This window comes from Sebastes fasciatus, chromosome 23 (assembly GCF_043250625.1).
Source record: "Sebastes fasciatus isolate fSebFas1 chromosome 23, fSebFas1.pri, whole genome shotgun sequence".
NCBI classification, from domain to species: Eukaryota; Metazoa; Chordata; class Actinopteri; order Perciformes; family Sebastidae; genus Sebastes; species Sebastes fasciatus.
In genome coordinates this window covers 3,696,728-3,710,725 of record NC_133817.1, presented here as the reverse complement: position 1 = coordinate 3,710,725, position 13,998 = coordinate 3,696,728, and the positions used below count along the sequence as shown (strand labels likewise).

General features: G+C 39.3%; 2 protein-coding genes across 2 annotated transcripts; both read right to left on the bottom strand.

The window, feature by feature from the left end:
* Positions 1 to 662: 662 nt before the first annotated feature.
* LOC141762277 (fish-egg lectin-like) lies at positions 663 to 3,225 on the bottom strand. The gene is made up of 5 exons (XM_074626336.1): positions 3,072 to 3,225; positions 2,719 to 2,952; positions 1,768 to 1,988; positions 1,532 to 1,659; positions 663 to 1,324 (listed from the first exon to the last, which is right to left on the bottom strand). Exons 1-5 carry the CDS (start codon positions 3,127 to 3,129, stop codon positions 1,186 to 1,188), a joined length of 780 nt encoding a protein of 259 aa, XP_074482437.1. The 5' UTR covers positions 3,130 to 3,225; the 3' UTR covers positions 663 to 1,185.
* Positions 3,226 to 8,797: 5,572 nt separating this feature from the next.
* Positions 8,798 to 12,078, bottom strand: LOC141762275 (fish-egg lectin-like). The gene is made up of 5 exons (XM_074626335.1): positions 11,673 to 12,078; positions 10,653 to 10,889; positions 10,209 to 10,432; positions 9,963 to 10,087; positions 8,798 to 9,472 (listed from the first exon to the last, which is right to left on the bottom strand). Exons 1-5 carry the CDS (start codon positions 11,728 to 11,730, stop codon positions 9,331 to 9,333), a joined length of 786 nt encoding a protein of 261 aa, XP_074482436.1. The 5' UTR covers positions 11,731 to 12,078; the 3' UTR covers positions 8,798 to 9,330.
* Between the last annotated feature and the right edge of the window lie 1,920 nt (positions 12,079 to 13,998).

The window sequence follows — 13,998 nt, the reverse complement described above, 5'->3', positions numbered from 1 at the left end:
GACAGCCCTTTCTTTCTACATAGAGTTTGCCTTTTAATGGCCATTTACCTTCATGATAAATATAATTTATATTTAGTTTAGACAGAGAAAGGTTCAGAAACGTGTGGTAATTAGTAAATAATAGTAATAATCCACAATTAAAACTCCGTACTGTATTCATTTATGATGCTTTACAAGTCACTGCTTGTTCCACAGCACTGACTGCTCATATTTCAGAATAAAAGCCTCGTGTTAACAAATGAGGGGATTCTGTCTCTAGAAAAAAATGCCTGAGGGCTTTTATTTTGAAATGAAAGCAGGAAGTGTTGATTTAAAAATGAGTCTTTACTTTTTTTCATCTCCGTAACATATTCTACAGATAAACCTCGAAACTGTAGTAAAGTCTTGCTGGTATGAGGTTAATATACAGTCAATAGATCACTTTCACTGTCTGTCACATATTCTACAGATGTCTAGACATGGAAACTGTAGTAATCTTGTTGGTATGATGTTAATTTACTGTCACTAGATCACCTTCCCTGTCTGTTGCTGCTGAGACACGCAGCTGAGAAGCGAGCGGCTCGCCTGGCAGTGTGTCCACCACTTAACAGTTCCATTTTTAACATTTGTATTTTCACGACAGCGTAAACATTTTGTATGCAGCATGACAACAGTCAGATGAATTTGCTTCACTTCACTTTATTAAACAGAAAACAGTAGAAAGTAGTAGTAGTAAGACACATGGAGGTTATACATGCCTGAGAATCTTAAAAAGGTATATCTTTACTGCATTAGGTTACTCTTACACTTCACATTTGTAATTCTCATTTAATGTTTATGTTTCACAGTCCAATAAGTTTGAATTAAAAAAAATAATTTGCTTAATTAACAGCATCTTAAGAGATGTATTCATAAAAATTTGTTTAGGTCGGATTCAGTTTTTGTGCATTGATGTTTAAGAAAGGGTCACATTGCTTCAACAAATCAATTATTTCTTGCAGCCTTAATTTTTCACTGTTGCCAAAATAAGTAGTAGCCTAATAACAAGGAGATGGATGAATAGTTATACCGGAGAACTGGGTACGAAAGGATAGAACTTGATAGGGATGACAGCCAAAACACCATTTAAAGACATTCCTGTCCCGGAATAAATTAAATCTTCCACGACAAACTGGTGCACACTAAGCGTCTGCCACACAGGCAGGATTAGATGCAGTACATGACTGTTCCAGAGGTGGTAGCCATCCAAAGCTTGCCCAGGTCGTAGCTCACGTCCCTGACTGGCATGCACATTGGGATTTGGCGCCAAGTTGTGCCAAATGGGCGACGAGGGTGAAAGCCAAGTCTGTTGAGAAAGAAGCCGGAGAAATCTATTAAACCACCATCTCAATTCACATTTCCATCAGCAGAAATTCATGAAGGTTTGCCTTTGAGATTATTTTAGCTTTTTTTTTCCTTGACAGAAAAATTGCTTTTGCTTCAGATTTCATGTATGTACAGCATATATATTCTAGAAAAAAATGTTATTGCCATGCTGTTAGTACCGGCTTACCTTTGGTAGACCTTGCCCTTCAGGGACACTCCAAAAGTATATCCGTCAGTCCCGACTTCAACCTTTCTCATCTTCATCCCTCGCACATATTGCCATTTATAGGTCCCGCAGCTTGTTGGGATTATTCTCTGTCATAAGAAGCATACATGGAGTGATCAAAGTATGGTTCATGTGTCCTAATAGTAACACCAACAGTTACAACGACATGGGATTTCACTCATATTGCAGTGGCCAACCTGTGTGTAGAAGACCCGGTAACTCAGGTCGACTCCCCAGCATCCATTCCGTGGGCTGCAGGAGTAGTACCTCATCCTCCTTGACAGGGAATTCCAGCGCAGGTTGCCCCGTCCACGGTAGGCCTCAGCATAAGTGCTTCTCAGGCAGTAGGCGTACCAGGAGGTAGTGATTCCCACCAAGAGATCATTACCGCCAGCATCCACCGACCGCATAGTTGGACCTGAAGACGCACACAGGTACAGTTAACTTGAATATGGAAAATATGTGTTGCAAACTAGTTCATTCTGTCACTTGTGGATTTTTCTGCCTAGTTGGAGCGCTGCACTGCTCCAGCACTACAATATTATACAGTACAATTAAACAAAAGTAATGATGACAACCCATACAGACTGCTTTCTTCTTGTGGAAGTAACAAGAATAAGAATAAGAATAAGAATAAGAGTCAGAGTCAGAGTCAGAGTAATAGTAATAATAAGAATAAGAATAACAGCAAAAGCAAGAGCAAGAATAAGAGCAAGAATAAGAATGAGAATAAAAATAAGAATAAGAATAAGAATAAAAATAAGAGTACGAATAATAGTAAGAATAAGAATAAAAATAAGAGCAAGAATAAGAGTAAGAATAAGAACAAGAACAAGAATAAGAATAAAAATAAGAGTAAGAATAAGAACAAGAATAATAGCAAGAGCAAGAATAAGAGTAAGAGTAAGAATAAAAATAAAAATAAGAGTAAGAATAAGAACAAGAATAAGAATAAAAATAAAAATAAGAATAAGAATAAGAATAAAAATAAAAATAAGAATAAGAATAAGAATAAGAATAAGAGTAAGAATAAGAGTAAGAATAAAAATAAGAGCAAGAATAAGAATAAGAGTAAGAATAAAAATAAAAATAAGAGCAAGAATAAGAATAAGAATAAGAGTAAGAGTAAGAATCAGAATGATAGTTACCACCGGATTGTTTGTAGATGCCAGCTACATATTTGTAGACCCTGTAATTGGTGCCAACTGCCCAAAGTCCTGCAGGTCCCACTGTGACATGCCTGAATCGGAGCGTGCTCATTCTGTACCAAGAGGTTCCAATCAGGAAGTAGGCATAGTAGCCGGAGTTTGCGACCACTTGCCCACTCCCAGCGTCAATCTGCTGAACTCTATTCAGTCGCGGACCTTGCTTGCAGGTCCAGGCTGTGGAGACAAAATCATTATTGATGTGAATGGAAAATAAATACATCTTATTTCATCTTAATCTGCTTCAACAATTCATTTTGTAATAATAATAATATTGTAATCGGACAGCGTCTTACCGGTACTACCGACGATCAGGCAGCACAGCACCAGCACGAAGGCTGCGATAGCTTTCATGTCGTCTCTGTGTTTGTGAGTTCGTAAGCAGCAGTGCACTTCTGGATGTACCTCTGTGTCTGCGTGGAGCTGCTGTCGTACATCCCATCTGGTTTGTCTGGCTTTTATACTCTAAATCCATGGGTCTGCACCATGTGGGTAGTTACAGCCGAAGCTGGTTCTGCAGGCTGTTCGAGGAAGCTAGGAGGACATTTTTTGTTTTATTCTATCATTGTTACCTTTCATTTTAAATATGCACCTGGTCTGACAGCTTTTACAGTCATGTAGAGCCTCCCATGTTGTACTGGCCAAGAAATGTAAGAGGGGTGGTGATCTCTGAGAGGGAAAGCACGGATGAGACGTTTGTTTTTTCATGTTGGTTACAACTCTAATCACTACTTACTTGTGCTAAAACCCAAGGAAACCATTGCTACCAAGGATGTCATGCTAGCTGTCGGGAAGGAGGCTAAATAATGCTCTGAAGTTAGGTTAGATTTGGCGAGGGAAAAACTGGCAAAGAGGTCCTTTGACCTCTGACCTCAAGACATGTGAATGAAAATGGGTTCTGGGCGTTGAGACCCGGTAAATACCGTATATTAAAGGGACTGTTTGTAACTTCTTACACGTATAAATCATTGCGGGTCGGTGTCCCATGCGCGCTCCCGTGTGGCTACGCTGTTCAGACTCAGACTCCAACACAAACTACACGGAAGCACCAAAACCGCAGAGCTATATCTAGTGAAGCCCGTCTGTTAAACAGTGTTGGCCGCGGTTGGAGGACGCGGGGGAGACGGTAGCTTTGGTCTCCAGGGCCGGAGTCCCTGCTCCTCTGCCTGCCTGCCTGGTCGGGAGGCTGAGGCAGGAAAAGCCAACACTAGGATCAGCATTGATTCATGGAGAGACCTTGGTCTGGTCAGCTAACATTACTGCCAAGCAGCTGAAATATAGAGTGATATTGTGGTTTTAGCTGACGTGTGTCGCCTCACTGTTTTGAGCGATGCTCGTTCATGTCTATGTAGAGCGAGCACAAGCGCGAGCAACAGGACGCTGACTTTTGTTCTCTTAACGCCCACAGGTGTCGCTGTTAACAAGCGATTTCTGATTCTTACATAGAGTCCCTTTAAGACGGCGGTGCCGGGAGAGTGTGTGTTGTCGGAACAGGGGACCGACGTGTAGTCTGTCACGTGTCGCGGCCGAGTCACGACAAGAATTTATGACTCTCAATCGTCTAATCTGACATAGTGACCATCGTTACCGTCAAAATATTGTGTAGTCTGATCCTGGCATAAGCCACATATAGACAGCCTATAGACATCCTATAATATATTACAGAGCGATGCTACAAATAACACAGGAAAGCACTTTAAAGGTCCCATATTGTAAAAAGTAAGATTATAGATTATAAAGCAGGTTTAAGTGATATATAAATACTGTTAAACTATCAAAACGCTCAACATACGGAGAAATACACACAGCCCGTATTTAGAAATTGTGCGTTTGAAACAAGTCGTTAGGATTTCTGTCCATTTGTGATGTCACAAATATACAATATTTAGACCATTACACGGTTTTGAACGTAAACATACTAAATGTGTCCCAGTTTATTTTCTGTTGCAGTGTATGTAATTAACATCAGCTGACAGGAAGTAAACATGGACCCAAACTGTTGCTTAGCAACGCAATTCCATTGCAATTCTGTTGAAATGCACTAAAACGGAGCGTTTCAGACAGAGAGTAAATACAGGTATATTCAAGCAGACAGTGTGAAGAAAATAAAGTTTTTTTTTAACATTAAAGCATGTAAACATGTTCTAGTAGAAATACAAAATACATGTATGAACCTGAAAATGAGAACAATAAGGGACCTTTAAGTATTAACACTATAAACAAACACACCACCTTAACCCTATAATGTTCCAGTTGGAATATTATTAGAGTATTATAGGCCTACAATTGAAGATGCAGTATAATAATATAGCAATAAAACCACAGCTGACACAGTATAACATGCTAAAAGAAATAATGAATAAATAGGAATACATGGCAAGAGATTGCTGATACCAGCCGAAGCGCTGGTCACGTGACTCCAATCCCTTTTGATGAGAAGTTTCTTTGTTTTTCCATCTCTCAACATGATTTGTTAATGACCCACTTTAGTTTAGAATTCAGCAAAATTCAAAGGGCACAGAACCTTTACATGATACCTAATCTTGATCTCTCACTCGTACCGCCGTGTGTCTGTACGCTTAGAAAAAAGACGAAGCCTGTCTTTGTGTGCATGCCTGTGTGATTGTGTGTTGATGTTGCAGTAAAAGGTGTGTACTGAACAGATGACAGGCATCATTCATTAACGTATTTATAACAGAATCCTTTAATCCACCTTCCACCTGCAGACAGAAGAGTTATGAAAGGTAAAAGATGTGGTTTTATTAATTCCAAAAGATGATGACAAGACATAAAACCAGGCAAGACCTTTTTATTGTAGATTATATTAAATTGAATGTCGAAAGGAAGGTGACAGCTGAGGAGTAATGTCTACCTGAGCAGAGAATTAAGTAACTTTCATTCTGTGTGTGTTGTAATCCGAGCTCCTCCAGGCTTCATTTACAGAAGACAGTCCGGCCGTGCATGTATGTTAGTGCATGTGAGTCCCAGTGTGCGTGCCCCACTGGCTAGCTAATTGCAGTAGCATCCAGCTGAGCCCAAGTCCAAGACAAGTCCGAGTCCAACAAGGCATGAGTCCAAGACAAGTCCGAGTCCAACAAAGCACGAGACCAAGACAAGTCGGAGTCCAACAAAGGCACAAGCCCAAAACAAGTCTGATTCCAACAAAGGCACGAGTCCAAGACAAGTCTGAGTCCAACAAGGCACAAAGCCAAAAGAAGTCTGACTTCAACAAAGGCACGAGTCCAAAACAAGCCCGACTCCAACAAAGGCACGAATCCAAGACAAGTCCGAGACTAACAAGGCACAAGGCCAAAACAAGTCCGACTCCAACAAAGGCACGAGTCCAAAACAAGTCTGAGTCCAACAAAGGCGCGAGTCCAAGACAAGTCCGACTCCAACAAGGCACAAGGCCAAAACAAGTCTGAGTCCAACAAAGCACGAGTCCAAGACAAGTCCGAGTCCAACAAGGCACGAGTCCAAGACAAGTCCGACTCCAACAAAGGCACAAGTCCAAGACAAGTCCGAGTCCAACAAGGCACGAGGCCAAGACAAGTGCAAGACTTCAAGAAAGTGGTCCAGACTCGAGTACTACAGCCCTGTGTACAATGACTACAACAATACAATCTACTGCAAATAAAATCAAGTATATCACAGGGAAGCTGTCTGTATGTATGTAAAATACTTAACTGGAGTATTTATACTTCTTTCTTGTGAACTTGATTTGATCATGACCTTTTAGATGACCTGTACAAAGATATAGCACGAGTTCCTGTAAGTCATCTGATTCTGTTCCCCAACTCAGTGTTGATATGCTGAAACTCAACACAGTTCACACTTGTCTGAACCATGTTGGGTTAGATACGTAAAGCAAGTACTGAATTACCATCCGACCGAGAAGGAGGGAACTTACCTGAAACATGGACCCAATAGAAAGAAAAAAAGCCAACAAGGAAGGATTAAGTTAATGAAACAAAATCCAAGCTGGCTTTGCCCAACCTCAAACACTTGACAGCTAAGTCACACAATGTTCACAATCATGTGGATACATTTGAAACATCTTGTTTGGCCGGTATTTTCAAAACTGAAAATGTTTTGAAAAAGAGCTTATCAAAACATCTCACCTGAGATGGCCGTTCTATGAAGCGAGTTCAACTTACCCAGGGTTAATACCTTTTTATTATCTGGCTTCACTATCCCTAACTCTCACACTCTCTCCTCTGTGCCGGGAGAGGAGGCCTATCTTCTGAGTGGCAATGCATATTCTACTTTCAATTTGCACAGCAGAGAGATATCTTAATACTCATCTTCAATTCTATTTTTATTGTATATATATATATTTTTTTTTTATCTAGTTCAAAGTGTTTTGTTTTTTTATTTGTGAATACAATGTTTTTCGTACCGACCTCGTGTTTTATGTGAGTGATGGCATATTTTTTGTGATCTATGTAAATTGTTGCTGTAACACCGCAATTTCCCCTTTGGGTAACAATAAAGTCAATCTATCCATCTATGACAGACAGCTTTATTCTGCTTAGCTGGCTTATTTTTTCCTCACTTGTCTCTCAGGGCTTCCATATTAATGCCATAACTTGCACATTTAACTAAATTACCATCCACATACCATGTGCCATCTCATCAAATAGAAACCAGGGTTGGGACGATTCACCTATCTCCCGATTAGATACTATCACGAACATGGGAAAAAGTTGAATCATACACTTCTCAAGACTTTTATTTTGGAAAATATCTAAATTATTACGACGGCAGCGCCTGCAGCGGTTAATACAAGAGAAATATATATTTTTTAAGATGGGACTAATGGGCATTAACTATTAAATTTTTTATGACTTAACGACTATTTGAAAAATCAAAAAGCATGACTCATCCCTAGTCTACACATGATATACAGCAACATGTTGTATAATTATTATGTGTTCTCTAGCATCACATAGTGGACACGGGAAGTGGTACAAAATGTGCAATACATCATTTCCAGAGCAACACAAGAAAAAGCGAGTTAGATGGTTCAGCTTCTCCCATCTGGTCGGAGGTTTAGGGTCCCAAGGTGTAGAACAAAGCGCTACAGGAGCAGCTTTGTTCCAGCTGCAATTTTTCATTTAAATAAGTAGCAACATTTGCACATATTTTAAGGAACAGTTTTCCTATTGTCGTTTTATTGTGTCTTCTGTCCTGATATTTCAGTATTTTTTTTATATTGTTCTTGTGGTCTTCTTTTTGCTGGGTCCTGATCCCAGTAAGTCTTTGAGGGCTCTTTGTCATGTTTTTTGGTGTGTCTGTCTTTTGTCTGTGCTCTACTTTATTGTCAATACGGATGCCATCCTCTATTTTTGCTGCAAAGCAAATCCAACTATGGGTACAAATAAAGTTAGTGCAGTGTCAAACGGTCACTGAAAAGTACAGCTGCGTCAACTGGCTTTTATTTCAAAATGAAAGCAGGAAGTGTTGATTTAAACCCCAAACTTTATCAATTCTTGGAGGTCTCAAAGTGACTGCTTGTTCCACAGCACTGACTGCTCATATTTCAGAATAAAAGCCTCGTGTTAACAAATGAGGGGATTCTGTCTATAGAAAAAACGCATGAGGGCTTTTATTTTGAAATGAAAGCAGGAAGTGTTGATTTAAAAATGAGTCTTTACTTTTTTTCATCTCCGTAATATATTCTGCAGATAGACCTCGAAACTGTAGTAATCTTGCTGGTATGATGTTAATTTACTGTCAATAGATCACCTTCACTGTCTGTTACTGCTGAGACACGCAGCTGAGAAGCAAGCGGCTCGCCTGAAAAATAGGCGAGCCTTCTATTCTATAAAATAGACGCACGTCAGACAACACACCACGCAGCCGCCAAGCAGCCGCCACGCAGTCGCCACGCGCGTCTCATGCGGGCAGTGTGTCCACCACTTAACAGTTCCATTTTTAACATTTGTATTTTCACGACAGCGTAAACATTTTGTATGCAGCATGACAACAGTCAGATGAAATTGCTTCACTTCACTTTATTAAACAGAAAACAGTAGAAAGTAGTAGTAGTAAGACACATGGAGGTTATACATGCCTGAGAATCTTAAAAAGGTATATCTTTACTGTATTAGGTTACTCTTACACTTCTCATTTTCAATTCTCATTTAATGTTTATGTTTCACAGTCCAATAAGTTTGAATTAAAAAAAAAATCATTTGCCTAATTTACAGCATCTTAAGAGATGTATTGATAAAACATTTTTAAGTCCTGATTCATGAGTTTATTTGCATTGATGTTTAAGAAAGGGTCACATTGCTTCAACGAATCAATTATTTCTTGCAGCCTCAATTTTTCACTGTTGCCAAAATAAGTAGTAGCCTAATAACAAGGAGATGGATGAATAGTTATACCAGAGAACTGGGTACTGTACTCTGAATAATCTGAAGAAAGGATAGAACTTGATAGGGATGACAACCAAAACACCATTTAGAGAGCTTCCTGTCCCTGAAAAAATTAAATCTTCCACGACAAACAGAGATTGGTGCACACTAAGCGTCTGCCACACAGGTAGGATTAGGCGTTGCACATCAGGATCGTACCAGATCTGCTGACGGCCCAAAGTTTGCCCAGGTCGAAGCTCACTTGCTTGATTGCCATGCACATTGGGATGTAGCGCCAAGATGTGCCATGCTGGAGACGACGGGTGATGCCAACTCTGTTGAGAAAGAAGCCGGAGAAATCTATAAAACCACCATCTTAATTAACATTTCCATCAGCAGAAATTCATGAAGGCTTGCTTTTGAGATTATTTGAGCTTTTTTCCTTGACAGAAAATTCACTTTTGCTTCATTTTGTGTATGTACAGCATATATATTCATTCAAGTGCTGTAATTAGAGGCCATATTTTTACACTCACGCCTTATATCACAGTTGGAAGCTATAAAGTTGGATGGATTATAGAGGGATCTATAGCACTGTAATTTTAACATCATGTTGACTTGTACTAAAAAGTACAAGTCTAGTTAAAGTTTAACTGACATAATGATTACTCTATTTCTATAAGGTGTAATGTTGTCACTGTTCTTGCTGTATATTATACATACTAGAATGCTCTGGATACTTCAGGTTGTAACCCTGTTGTATCTCAAAGTGTGAAAAAAAACATCCTCTCAAATGTTATTACCATGCCTTTAATACTGGCTTACCTTACGTAGACGTGGCCCTTTCCGTTCACTCCGTAAACCTTTCCGTCAGTGGAAATTTCAATATTCACCAAACTCCCAGTCACGGATTTCCAGGCAGAGAATCGGCAGGTATTCCGTCTCACGCGCTGTAATAAAAAGCATAAATGGAGTCATTGTCAGAATCAAAGAGTGTGTATGGTTCATGTGTACTAATAGTAACACCAACACCACCAAAAGTGAGATTTCCCTAGCGCTGCTGTGTCTAACCTTTGAGCAGAGGATTCTATGACCTGTGGTCACTGCCCAGCATGCCTTGGGGCTGCAGGTGATGTGCTTGAACTTCAATGTCGGGTGGATTCTCTGCCAGGACACGCTGCCGGTTCCGGCGAAGCCTAAAGTTCGCCTTCTTGTCAAACATTGGCCCACGTTGGTAGAGGTTGCTCCCACAAGATGGCTGTCACCTCCACAATCCAGCTGTTTCAAACTCGTTCCTGAAGACACACAGAGGTACAGTTAATTTAGTCAACAAACTAAATGTGTATTGCAAACAAAGTGAATCTGTCCCTTGTGGATCTTTCTACCTAGTAGGAGTGCTATACTGCACCAGCACTATGGTATTATACAGTAAACCTAACAAAAGTAATGATGAAAACCCATTCAGACTGCATTTGTTCATGTGGAAGTAACAAGAATAATAATAACAATAGTTACCTCTGGCTCGTCGCAACTTGCCACATACGTATCTGTAGACAAAGTTATTCCTGCCAACCGCCCATATTCCTGAATGTCCCACAGAGCAATGCTTCACTCTGACGGTGCTCAATCTGGTCCACCTTCCGTTATTCAGCGTATATGCATAGAAGCTCCGGGTAGTTGCGCACACCACCCCCACCGAAGCGTCAATCTGCCAGGCGCGTGCCAGCCGTGGACCCTCTTTGCATTTCCAGGCTGCTGCAACAAAATTAAGTTGTTGTTATTTTTTCCCCCCATTTGCACAACACTTACAGAGAAGCAGTTGTTGGCAATGAAAATAGATAGATCTCAGGTTAATGCTCATAAAATATACAATTATAAATATAATCTAAGACATAAAATAGTGCAAGTTAAAATATATCAAATAAATTCATATAAATTTGTAGTAGACAGTAATTGCAAATGAAAAAAAAAACAGAATGTAAACAGGGATGTAGTAAATGGTTATGTGTAATGAGAATATATCTATACACAGAGATGTTGTAAAAACAGTAAGTAAAAATATATGAAGAGACAAATCAAAATAAAATAAAGAAATAAAATCTTTCCTCTCTGCTCTTCTCCCTATACATCGCACCAAATTATACGTAGTCATGGAATTAATTTCCACCGTTACGCTGATGATACACAGCTGTATATGCCTATATCAAGCCCCAAATTATTAAATATACATAGACATCAGTTTGAGCAAGTAACTATCTCTCTTTCTCTAAGAATCTGGCTAATCATGTATAATCAATCTACCGGTATCGGGCAAAATGAAACACATAACATTAGTCTACCTATGTGTCTGACTGTATACTGTAATATACTACATTTTGCGTTTTGAATCTTACTCAAAACTTGCTGATAATGACGTCCGATTCCCCTTAAAATGGAATTAAATAAAAACTCTAGTCTTAATTCACCTTAAACTGTTTCAGCAATTCATTTTGTAATAATAATAATAATAATAATGTAATCTGACAAGCAACTTACCGGCGTGACTGACGGCCAGGCCGCACAGCACCAGCGCGAAAACTGCAACAGCTTTCATCTTGTGTCTGTTTTTTGGGAGTCAGTAGTCAGCAGTGCACTTCTGGATATACCTCTGTGTCTGCTTGGAGCTGCTGTACTACATCCCATCTGGTTAGTCTGGCTTTTATACTCTTACTGTAGATCCATGGGTCTGAATCATGTGCTTAATTACAGCATCGCATTAATTAAAGCTGGTTCTGCCGGCTGTTCAGGGAAGTTACCAGGACATTTTTATGTAAATGTATTTAGTGTAACCTTTCATTTCAAATGTTCACCCAGTTTTGTCATGTAGAGCCTCCCATGTTGGGTGGTGACCTCTGAGATGGAAACAACAGATGAGATGGGAGGATGATGAACATTAACTTGCCAGGGCAGTCAAGACTGTCAACTCAAACCCATGTAATCATCACAGTGTTAGGATTCTTAACTAATAACATAACTAACGTACGCTACTAAAGCAGCGTGGAACAAACTTCCAAATCTTAAGACTCAAGACCAAACTGTTCTCAGACACTTTTCTTAATTGATCAAATGCTGCGCTTTACTGTCTTTTGATTTGTTTTTATTATCCTTTTAATTTTTTCTCTTTTAACTTATACTTTTATTCGTTTTTATCTTATGCACTTTGTGCTCTTTTATCTTGCTTTTATATATGTAAAGCACTTTGAATTGCCTTTGTGTATAAGATGTGCTATAAATAAACTTGCCTTGCCTTACGTACTATCTAGTACAGGCTATTATCTTTTTATAAATGTATTCAACAGGCATTGTTGGAAGAAGCAATACTACAATTTCAAAAATACTCCATTACAAGTAAAAATCATTTGTAACAAATTGCACAAAGTAAATAAACAAAATGTACTTATTGTATCAAAAGGCTCTGCAGGAAAAATGCTCCCTTTGACGGTTATATTTGATGCAATATCTTACACCTGTAGCTTTTACAGTAGGAGGTAGTTTTAACTTCTTTGTATAAGGTTAGGTAGTTTAGGGGTATGGCCCCTTCCAAAGGGTCGGAGGAAAAATATGGGGGTTTGTGAGATGATTACCGTGAGAGGAAATATTTTTTTAAAGTTCTGTATTCATTTTTTAGACTTTTCTAAAATATCTTTTCTTAATTTTACCTATTTGGGCCTCAAACAGATATGCCAAAAATGAACAATTGTTAAAAATAAGGTTATAGCCAGCAGCTAGTTAGCTTAGCTTAGCATAAAGACTGGAAACAGCTGGCCTGCCTCTGTGTAAAGGTAACCAAAATCCGCCCCCAGCACCTCTAAAAGCTCACTGATTAGCATGCTATCTGATTTGGTTCGTTTCAACAAAAAAAAAAAAGTGTAAAAAGAAAAAAGTCAATGTCATGTGGAGCAAATATGATTAAAAAAAGTTAATAAAAATATATAATATATAATTCAGAAAAAAATCATGTCCCTCCGGTGCTCTTAATGGCATCTGCAAGATTTCACAGACCGGAGAAAAACAACCAATCAGAGCCGAGCTGGAGCCTTGCCGTCTCTGAGCAGCTGTCAATCACTCACAAACTCTGATCAAACGGTCAAACTAGGCAGCGCTGATCAAATATGAATCAATATTCTGTGACTGTAATTCCTATTTCTCGCATAAAATGTTTTCAGAAACATCTTGTAGTGTACTGTTTAGCTGTAAAATGAGAAAGTTTGCTCCGGCTGGTGGGTGGTGCTTGGTATTTCCTCAACTGATCTAAAAAATGACGGCCGGATCACAAACTTCCTCAATCACGCTGCCTAGTTTGACCATTTAATCGGAGTTGGCGAGTGATTGACAGCTGCCTCCCGTTGAATGAACAGCCAATAGGAACGCTCTCTCTCTGAAATGACCTGTGATTGGTCAAAGTGTTTTTTTCAAAGCCTGAAAACAGAGCCATGAGGAGGAGCAGAAGTGTAGTTTTCTCTCAGAACACTTGAATTACAATATGCTGAAAGGTTATTCTGCCTACTGCTGCTTTAAGATTGTTTAATTCTGTATGTACTGTATGTGTCTCCTTATAAGGATCAAACTGCTGTACAAAAGTGAAGGTATTTTATCACTTCAAGAAGTCACCTTCTTTATACCATCTCCGGCCTCTGATTTATCCCCCATCCCCCTCTCTCCCATGACCCTAAATCCTAAATAGCACAAGGCAGAGTTACTGCACATCCTGTTTATTGGTAAACAGCCTCACTTTTTACAGACTGTTGAGCAGGTATGAGGCATCAGGTGGAAACTCATAAATCCTCCAGAATGTGTGTCCTGCATTTTAATGACGTTATCA

What these genes read in the sequence shown, in the direction of transcription:
- LOC141762277 (XM_074626336.1), bottom strand. Translation starts at nt 3,129, where the DNA reads ATGAAAGCTATCGCAGCCTTCGTGCTGGTGCTGTGCTGCCTGATCGTC. An exon ending in CCTGATCGTCGGTAGTACCG is followed by an intron (nt 2,953 to 3,071) that starts GTAAGACGCTGT and finishes TTGTCTCCACAG; the next exon opens with CCTGGACCTGCAAGCAAGGT. An exon ending in ACCGGGTCTTCTACACACAG is followed by an intron (nt 1,660 to 1,767) that starts GTTGGCCACTGC and finishes TTCTTATGACAG; the next exon opens with AGAATAATCCCAACAAGCTG.
- LOC141762275 (XM_074626335.1), bottom strand. Translation starts at nt 11,730, where the DNA reads ATGAAAGCTGTTGCAGTTTTCGCGCTGGTGCTGTGCGGCCTGGCCGTC. An exon ending in ATAGAATCCTCTGCTCAAAG is followed by an intron (nt 10,088 to 10,208) that starts GTTAGACACAGC and finishes TTTTTATTACAG; the next exon opens with CGCGTGAGACGGAATACCTG. An exon ending in AAGGGCCACGTCTACGTAAG is followed by an intron (nt 9,473 to 9,962) that starts GTAAGCCAGTAT and finishes CTTTCTCAACAG; the next exon opens with AGTTGGCATCACCCGTCGTC.